This window comes from Nothoprocta perdicaria, unplaced genomic scaffold (assembly GCF_003342845.1).
Source record: "Nothoprocta perdicaria isolate Ctin4 unplaced genomic scaffold, notPer1 scaffold_50, whole genome shotgun sequence".
Classification (NCBI taxonomy): Eukaryota; Metazoa; Chordata; class Aves; order Tinamiformes; family Tinamidae; genus Nothoprocta; species Nothoprocta perdicaria.
In genome coordinates this window covers 3,553,416-3,563,960 of record NW_020455755.1, presented here as the reverse complement: position 1 = coordinate 3,563,960, position 10,545 = coordinate 3,553,416, and the positions used below count along the sequence as shown (strand labels likewise).

Sequence of the window (10,545 nt, the reverse complement as noted above, 5' to 3'; positions counted from 1 at the left end):
GCCGTCCCGCGGCCGCCCGCCTACCTCGCAAGAGGTCGCCGGCCCCCGCCTCAGCGCGGCGACCGTTGGCGGGGGACGCCGCGCGGCGCCCGCCCATTGGCCCCCGCGGCCGCCGTTGGGATTTGAAGCGAAGCGCGGGAAGAGCCGTTGGCCGCCGCGTTACCGCCTCGCCTCACGCCATAGCCCCCGGGCGAGGAGCTCAGCGCCCTGCCCCCCGGCAGCACCAGGAAATCGGCGTTTCTTACCCTTAAAGTAAACGTGAAAGTCCTGTGAGCGGGCGGGGATGAGTAATGAGCTAAAAGCGAGGCAGGTGCGGCGCTCGTCGCGTCCTCTCCACTTTGTTTTCCACTCCAGAAACCGCGGCGCTCGCCCAGCAGCTGCACGCTATTAGGTGAGGGCTGCAATGGGCCACACGTGACAGGCAAAGACGAGTAATGGGGGTTCAGGGGGGCTTTGCTGGGGCAAGGAGAAGGCAACGTGCCCGCTCTTGTGAAGAAGCAATTTGAAGCAGTAGTACAGAAGGGAATTTGCACTGTTTGGATGAATAAAGAATTCAAGATCCCTGTTCATCAATCAGCTACTGAAGAGTTTAATTTCAACCACATGAATAGGCCTGGCTTGTTGGTGCCTGTCTGAGGCACTGGGCTTAAAGCTGAGCTTTAAGGAATTCCTTAATAATTTAACTCTATTACTTTAGGACATGAAAAAGATTTCTTAGTTTATCCAAAATTTTTTCCTTAAAATATTTTTTAGTTAATCTGTAAGAAGACAGATTTAAGTGCTTTAGTGGAATCTTTTGCTTTAGGTAGAAATAACCCTTCTTATTTTAACGTATCTTAAAGAAATGCAATTGCTAGCAGCAATAAGCTTGAAAAGTTATCAAAGTGCTGACACGTGTGCTCGTATTTCCTGCAGTATCATTTGCCAGTGGGACCTCGGAAGTACTTGCCTATGTCAGCTGCAAAAACCACATCCTGTTGCTGCAAATTTAGCTTCTGGCGGATGCTGATGAAGGCCAGCGAGGGAGCCTGTGCAAGGTACATGACATCTCGGTGCCAAAGAGCCTTGGCATTAGCCTGTCTAGGACAGAGAGCTTTCTCATTTCCTCCGAGCAGCGTGTTTATAATCAGGCCTCTGTGCATGCTTTAATTTTAGGGGACATACTGGATCCTCTGTTCTCCTGGCTTATGAAATTATTTTTACAGACATCAAAGCAGCCAGCAGGCTTAATTAGACACTTAATTATATATAAGGGTGGTAAAGCATGCATTTGGGAAATAAAAACAGGATTTTCAAAACCAGTTGAATACCAGTGCACAGAGTAACATTCAGATGAGTGTTGCACAACCTCACACATGACAAAAATGAAGGGGGTTTTGGTGTTTTTTTTTTGTTGTTTTGTACTAACAGTATATCTAGATACTAGCTTTCAGGCCTGATAGATGTAGCAGAGAAGTACATCTTTTATTGCTGAAACAGAGTCTGAGTATAGCTACTCAAAGGGTGCCTTGTACACTCTTCACTTGGGGAAATACACTTTAAAAGCACACAGGAGACTAGCAAGTGAGCTGATACATCAGTGCAAGGGTTTGAATAATTTATTATAATTTTTCATACAACTGACCAAAATCTCCTTTTTCCCTAGCTTCCCTACCCTAGTTTCTGTCATGCCTTTTGGAAAAGATCAATCAATCTATCTGTCTAAAAAGAAGATCACAGAATGGTTGAGGTTGGAAGTGACCTCTAAAGGATACATTACCTATAGTTAAGCAAGTACAAGCAATACAACTGCATATGAAACAGTTCCAATGATTAAAATGGGCATTTTCCAATAATTTTTGATCTAGAAACACCTTTGGTTCTTTACAGCTAAAACATCAGGAATATAATATTTCCAGTTTGCTGTTGCCCTCTTCTGAATCTTGTTCAGTAGGAGAGCACAAACTGAAAGAAAACATTTAGAACTATTTTCTTTCATATGTATTAACTTGCCTTTCATAAAGCAAATTTAATTCTGCATTTTATTTATTGCTTTTTTTTTATGTTTTGCTACAAATTGCTTTCATATGCAAGCTTCATTAACACTGTTTACTCCTTCTACTAGAATAATTAAGTCATTATTAAATAAACAGGCCCTTGTTATTTAAGATCCTATGTTAGTTTTCAAAATAATAGCTGGGAAATATCCAACTACAATTACACTCTACCTACCTAAATTCTCTTTGTAGTTTTAATTAAAATACATTATCCAGCATGATTTTACGTCCTATTTTAAATTACTGTACAGCACTGGTAAGAAAATGAAGGTATCTGTAGCACAACTACTCCCTTTTGTGGACTTAGAATAAATAGGTAGAATAAATGCCTTTATTTGATCCTAACTTGAAATGGTAGACTTGCATAATCTCTAAAACTTTCTTCAAAAGTAAAACACAGTCTATTAAAGGTACACCCAGGGAAATTTGGATTTGTTTTTCTGTCAGGGTTACTACAGTGAAGAAATTTAGGAATATAGAGAATAACATGACTAAAATGACAAAAAACAAGATGGAATTACACATATGCCGCTCATTTCAGTTTGAGCAGAAAACTGAACTGAGTGTTTCAGTTTTCGTCAGTATGGCCCAAACTACAATTGCAGGTGTCATAAATTTCAAAAACTGGTTCCCCATAGTGCAGAGCCAGCAGCTTTTACAAAAGCAAAACCAGATATAGAATTGATCTGTAGCACTCCTCGGTTCTAGCAATGTACTTTGAGAATAATTTATTCTGATTAAGCCCAAGATACTCACTAATGGGAAGTCTGAATCCCATTTCAAACATTTTTATGAAAATTGTTTTATTCATGTTACTATGCAGTCACCACTGAGGTTGCTGCACATGTGTTGTTTAGCTCATAACCACTAGAAAAGTGAAGCGCATTATACAAATTTGCACAAATTTGGAGCTGAAATATTGATGGAAGACATCTAAAATAAAAAATATGTAAATGTTTTCCATATGCTAATATAAATGTTTAGTGTTAAATAAAATAGACAATCACCTCCATTTCTAGTATCAATAATTTATTTTATTTTTATTCATTTTTTTTTTTTACATTTTGCAATCTGTTACAGGAGAAGAAACACTTGCTCATGAAAGTGACATGTTTTTTAACCATCCCCCAAAGTAATGAAAATACCTAAGCATATTCCCTACTCTGCAGATATATGATTGAACTGCCAATGTTAAACCATATTCAGCAAGTATACTCCCTATTTATTCTTTGTGTTAATTAGTTTTAGTACTCTCCTTCTCCTACAGGAAGACTCATACCTAATTTTCTTCATTCTAAATTTCTCAGTCTTTGATCTCCCTACCTATCTATCTGGAAACAAGTCAAGCAGACTAGCTACTGAAGCCAAAGCCACATAGGTGGAATCAGTGCCAATCTGTGTTCTCCTGGCAATCTACTCAGTTTCCTACTGGCCCAAAAGGTAATAAAATAACTTCCTAGTTTCCCCAAAACTAGATTCTCTGCAGGACAGTGCATTGCAATGCCACTGAACTGGCCACAGTGGATGTTCTTACTGGAAACAAGTCAGGTAACTAACAAGATACAAAGAATTATAAATGAATTTGGTAAAAATGTTTCTAACATTTTTCTCAATGGTATATTAACTAGAACCCTACTTTCCTTCCACAAAAAAATATATTTTTTATAAATACATTTTAATACAGGCAATTCTGATTCTATGCAAAAAAGTCAATGTCACATTCAAACAGGTATTCTCAGTGTAGCATTAAGATAAAAGCAGACATCACAGTAGGCATCAACACAGTGATTATTGGGAGGCAGTTTACAAAGTCTTGTGAACAGATACATAAACACACACTTTCAGCCACTTAATCAGACTATCCTGTGATGTAGAAAGTAACTGAGCTGCACTTGCCTGGAGGCCTGGCAGTATCACACTCTTGAAATATATTTCCATGTTTAGAAAATTTTACCAACTGTCAATTAGATTTAATTTCTGAGTAGTATTAAACATTTGTGTAAACTTTGCTACTGTTAAGAAGCTACAGGTGATTTTGAAATTCATCAGAAAAAAAAAAAAAAAAAAAAACTTAAAAAATCTCGGTTCCAACCAGCTGAAGCTAACTCTCAGTCTTTCCCTCATCTTTTTTTCCCAAGGTAACTTCTATTACTAGAGTCAATCTATGCCATCAGCTTTGGACCATGCAAATAGAGCTCTGTGCACATAGGCTTGTCTCGTTTGTGCAATACAAGTATAGTTCTAGCTGCTTTTCTTTTTGTAAGGGATAAAAGTTGTATCTACAATTTCATTCATAAACAGACTTAATTAAAACTCAGCTGTCAACAGTATTTTTCCCCTGGAGGTTATGAATAGTTAACAGATTGGTTTTATAATACATATTATGTATGAAATTTGGATATTAGCAGTCTATTAAATAACCCTAAAATAGTCTATCCTTGAAGAAGCATTCCCTTTAATTTTGTCACAAAGATTGAATTCTAGGTTTTACTAGTGAACATGCATTTCTCAATGCACTTTAATAGTCTCTCTGCATCAAAATTAGGGACTTGGCAGCTCACAATCTGTTTCATTCATAGACAGCCACTAGCTGCACCTCTTACACTCCCACACAAGTATCTGAGATACAACTCAAGTGAAGGACAGAGGAGGCAAACAGAGCTATTTTACTGACCTGTTCATAAAAAAGAAGACATATAGAGAAATCATGAGCAAGAACTAAACCCCAGCACCTCGTTTTCAAAATACTTCAAAAAAAATACTTTTTTAAAAAAGAGAGAAATCCTCCTGAGTCTGGGAGAGTGGATTATTCTGTAATTACATAGGTGTCACCACATAACGAACACATTCATAGAAACGCTTTTGGTTTTGGTCACTGATCTGAGATCAAAGTTTCTTAAATTTAAACCATACCTAACTTGGTGTGTTAATTTGGAAAATAAATTCTATTTCTCCTCCTAAAGTTTGTGAATTATTAGACCGTGCAGCATGTTAGTATTTGTTAACCACAAATATTTTCCTGTTACCTTTCTTCACAAATCCTGAAGGCTAAAGGAACTTCAGACAGAGAAAGGAAAAGAATTTCTTATGTTGAGTTACAGTATGGCAATATGGGTACATGCAGAGACTTGACTTCCTTTTCCAAAATTTATTCAGTTTGTAAAGTACACGTAATTATGTCTTCTGATGAGAAACACCTAGTCATTGCTAGCAGATCATTTTACTTAGCTTTTTGATGTTTTCTTTTGCTTTTAGAAAGTCAGATCCCAAATTTGCAGATGAACTTATTAAAACAGCTTTATTGTTGTAGTGATGATTAAAATATTTTTAAAAAGAGAACAAAGAAAAATAGCAAAAAAAAAAGAGATTTATATAGAGACAGAATTTGGTGATTTTCTAGGTAAGCTTGCAAAGTAAGCTCAGTACAGATTAATATTCAAAACACAAAATTAGAACTAGCCAACAAGACCAAATGTTTGCTTAAGATTTGACTTTCAACTGGTTCAAAATAAGAATCAGCTGCCAATTTAAGGAGAAACTGTGAATCTAATTTTACAACTTGGAGCATTCTGCTCCCTTTCAGATAATGAAAGTTGAAGTTTCTCAGTGCCTTACATTGCATGGTCTTTAAAAAAACAAAATCTCTCACCCTGAGAGCCCCAAAAAATCAAAGTTTATTTTATTAAAAATGCCCAACTTTATTTTCTTGCTTTAGAGTAATCCTAATTATAGAAGACAAATTCACTCTGTAAAATATTTTACTAAATTTTCTAATACCCTGAAATTGTAACTCATTGAATCTGAATTATTAGAACAGTTAGCAGAATTCATGATGAAGATCAATAGTTGATAGTTCCTTTGCTTTTATACTTAACCTCAAACCTGCCTTAGAATGCAGTGTTAGAAAATCCATTCAGCAACATACTACACTTCTGGGAAACAGGTAATTTTCTCCAGGTTCTTCTAAGTTTTTGTAGGGATACATCTCCCTTTCAAGTTTTGTTTGATTATAGTTATATATTTTTATGGTCTGGGGGTTTTGTTTTGTTTTTGAAATCTATAGTCTTAAAAAGAGGTAGTATAAAAAACGAGCAGAACTTGACAATTTCAGCAAACAATATTCACATATAGAGAGGATACTCAATGTGATAACCTAAGACTGACAAGAGTCTGCATAGAAGTTTAATTATCACTCTCCAGAAATATTTGGAGATGATACAGCCGGTTGAAATGTATGACTGGCAGTTCTGGGCAAGCAGTATTGCTGGAAGTCCCTTAAAACTCTTATGCACAGACATGATTAATATGAACAACAGATAAGATCTGAAAGATACCAGCTGGAAAGGGTATAGGGTGCTACTTATAAATATACATACCCTCTTCTGCCTTCAGATCAATACATTTTATCCTTCAAGAGTTGATCAAAAGACACAAATACTTGAGTCTGATTTTTTTTTTTTTAATATAAAGATAGTTCAAAAGCCAGGATGCAAAAACGTGGAGGAGGGTAGACTTCTTGTAGACTATTTTCACCTTTAGAAACTCTTGTGCTGCAAAACTTTGTGAACAATAGCTCAAAGCATTATAAAAATAATGAGGAAATTCTCTGTAACCCTCAAACAAGTAAGTCAACCATAGGCTAATCTTATGGTTTAATACACTACAGACAAAAAATGTGATAAGTCTCAACATGATTCAACATGATAATAATTACTGCAAGATACCAGTTGTGCAAAATCAGTGAACTCCACATACTTTCTTAGCTACTGATCTTAATAAAACATTCTGTGCTGTACCTTAAACTCGCTGTATTTTCTAAAAACTGAATCAACTGTCAGAAGTAAAGCAGGCCAAGCCCAATACAAATGGTAACACATTTAACAGTAATCACAACCCCAATAATAGCACAAGACCTCCCTGCTCTTGGATAGATCATTAGACAGGCTACATGTAGAACCATTTGTAGTTTTCCTGTTGGACTTAGGCTGTTACTGGAAGATGTTAATCACAACTGGAAATGGTATTTTATAAAAAATGCTACAATCACACACCTATCTGAGGATAACACATAATGTTCCACTGAAACTCACAGAATTAGACATGGAGACATCAAGTATTTATAGAAATATCTACAAACTGCAACTGCCAATTATTAGAGTACCAGTGAACTGATCTCTAGAGTAAGGGCTTCATGACAACAGGCTACTTGCTACTCAGACAAAATAAAAGATGAAAGGTTTTACTTTCAAACAACCTTCTCAGCTCTTTGTTTTACTTGGTTTTACCTAAACTAATTAATTCTTTTAATGTTGCTACTATGCACTTAAACTCTTCTAAGAAGAAGCAATTCTCAGAAACTTAGGCAAAAAGGTTCTTCTTACAGAGATAAGAGCTACTGATAAATCTGTGTTGTGCCTTCAAGTCTTGCATTATCATACTATTCAGATTAATAAGTATTAATATCAAATGAAAAACTTTTTTTTAAGGGGGAAAACACTATCCAAACATTCTTCCAATTCAGATACAAACACAAAATTGGAAATTCCACAGACTAGTTGCCTTACACGAATGAAAGAGTTGCTCTAACAAGCAATAACAGGCAATGCTGCAGCCCTTGTCCTAGTATTGAGCAGAGGAAAAAAAAAAAAGAAAGAAAAAGAAAAAAAAAGAAAAGACATAGAAAACCCAACCATGAATAGGCTGAATGTTAACTATGTAATAATGTCAGCCTAACATAAAAGTCTTCATTTTTTCCTGATTATTCTGCATTCTAATTGCGAAAACTTAAATAATTTGAGAACGCTTATAACAGTTTGTAGACTCTCAACAGACAGTGCCTGACTATAAACAGGCCTATCATTGAACTACTCATCTTCACTGCAAGTTCCACTGTTTCCAAGATTAAAAAGAATAGATTAAAAAGAAAAGGAAAAAAAAAAAAGGACCTGATACTTATTTAGAGAAATAATCTAAGGATGAAACTTTTGCTTTTGTAAGGTGTTACACTGAACATTTTTAACTGAATGTAAAAGTTAAACTGACCATGCCTCTGAAGCATCCACAGATAGAAACAGAGAGACACAACTCTACATCTGCATCCATCCACTCACACAGTCTCTCAGAAAGCCACCATGTCCTAAAAGATACCTCAGGACAGGAACACAAATCCACAGAATTAGGGCAAAATTCCCCAAGTCCCACAAGGCCATTTCCAAAGCAGACACTTAAAGAACTTCGGACAGTGGTATCCAAAGATCATTTAGTGTCGTAGAACTGCTTAAACTTCTGGAGAACTGGGTCTGCTTCAAAGCCCAAAGAGGAGACTGGCCAATTAAGTCATGAAACTCCTACTGTGGCAAAGAGTCCTTGGTTTGTAGATCCTTGTTCAGTTGACGTTGCAGACAACTGAACTGAAGGTGTTGTTATCCCTGACAACTTCTATAGGAAAGGGAGGGCCAACGTACGCTGGTTGTCCATCCTATGCTCAAGGTCCTCCACTGTAGGAATAATCTGCCTTGTTGTGCATCACCAGCTTGTTGTCCACAAAGTAGAAACTGTCCGACTGTGTCTCATACGGATGAAGGATCATCTCTCGAACTGCAGATGAAAAACAAATTAGTCATGTTGTGCACTAGCCAGACTGTAGCCACACTCAGTGCTGACTATTCTTGCAGACTGGGCCTCAGCCGTGTTAAACAGCATTGCTCAGATAGCAACAAACTCTAAAATAAAACAAAAAGAAAACAGAAGCCTACCCAAACCTTTTTTTTTTTTTAAAGTACCATTTAAAGAACACAAACAGAATCCAAATAATATGTTAAGGCCCCACACAAACAGTAAGCGTGCTAGCTCCAAACAATATTGAATTAGTTTTAAGGTAATAGAAGGCTGACGCAAAACAAGAGCGCAAAACACATCACTGTATTTTACATATTATCTGTAATATTAGCACAGAGATACATGATGAAGGGCACACAGGTGTAGCACTGATGCTGTCACACCTTGGGAGAGGGGAGAGAAAAGAGAAGGTACGTTCACACTAAACCTGAAACCTCTCAAGCTATCCACGTAGCACATCGCACATGGAAGTAGAACATAAGGCTTAAGTTACCTCTTTAATAGGACATCTTTCCAGTGCTGTTTTCTTTTTCAATTTATTTTATAGCACTTTTTTTTTCACAGTACTAGAAAACAAAAGCTGTACTGAACACAGATGCAAAAGCACTAGGATGTATTTTTCCATACCTATTTTCTCTAGATAACTCATTGGATAAGGCCTCTCCAAAACAACTTAGACTAACATCACAATTTGGTCACCCAATAACTGAAAAGAGCTTACTGAGGTCCTCGGAGAGCTGTGGGAATTCATAGATGTGCTCGCACGTATTTTTACTGCTGGGGATGCAGAACCCAAACTCAAAATCAAAACTCTTCAGCAGCTGATCCCGGAAATAATGCCTCTCGATCATGCGGAAGTTATTAATGGGTTTGTCCCCTACCGTGAACTCCACCCTGAAGAGGGAGCATAAGATTGAGATAAGTTTTCCTCAATAAGCAAGATTTCCAGACACTGTTGCCAAGTAGAAAAAAAAATGCTTTAAAAAGAAAAGGGATAAAAAATAAAGCAATATTACTAATCAAATTCTCTCTCTCTCTTTTTTTTTTTTTTTTTTTTTTTTTTTTAAGTAAGCTGCAGGGATACAACATAACATTAGAAATCATAGCTAACACTATAGCTTACACTATATCTTATACCATTTTTCTTCCCTAAAAAGGATATGCAAGCCCATTGCACAAACTTAAAATGATCTTCAGAAAAGATAAAAATCCCTCCAGCTATACTGGAAAAGCATTTCACTAGATCATTCTGGAATTGTGCTGCATTATTGTTCAAGCTATTTTAATTCTTCCAACTCGTATTGGAAAGATAGATCTACAGAAAAACTCACTCTCATTGTTCCCTGTTTTGTAGATGGTAAAAAAGGGCAAGTTTCAACCAAGACTGTGCTCAGGTTTCTTTTACCAAGAGGCCTATTTCAATAAAATAGTGGCCATATTGGTGCTAACAGATACATGTCTTTAATTTTTCTTCCAAAACAAAGTCTAAATGGTGCAATACTGTTTTAAGATTAGCAGGAAGCTGTAATGTGCAACTTTGCACTAAATATTTGCTTCTGAAGGGATCTATCAAAATGCAGACTAATAAGAGTCCAAACTGATGATTTTTGTATACCTGAAAAATAAACGAAGTTTGCAATGGAAGAGTAAGTGATGCTCAATTAGAGTATTATGGTCTTAATGCCATAATAGCAATGGACATAAAGCTCTTAATTAGATCTACTAATTTAAACTTAGTGAATGTCAAAGAAAAACAGACATAACAAAGGCTCTGCAATAGTGCAATCCAATATCCTTCTAAAATCTTCAATAAAAGTGGAAGGACCCACCAGGCAACTCTTCGGGAGAGAGGGAGAGAGGGAGAGAGGGAGAGAGGGAGAGAGGGAGAGAG

General features: G+C 36.7%; 1 protein-coding gene across 1 annotated transcript in view; it reads right to left on the bottom strand.

Moving 5' to 3' along the window:
* Window positions 1-7,703: 7,703 nt before the first annotated feature.
* UNC119 (unc-119 lipid binding chaperone) overlaps window positions 7,704-10,545 on the bottom strand; it is a gene marked incomplete at its 5' end in the record, with an annotated part of 11,736 nt that continues 8,894 nt past the window's right edge. Inside the window, 2 exons of the mRNA XM_026047930.1 lie at window positions 7,704-8,633; window positions 9,376-9,548. Coding sequence (XP_025903715.1) covers window positions 8,521-8,633; window positions 9,376-9,548 — 286 coding nt within the window. The remainder of the gene's footprint in view (window positions 8,634-9,375; window positions 9,549-10,545) is intronic.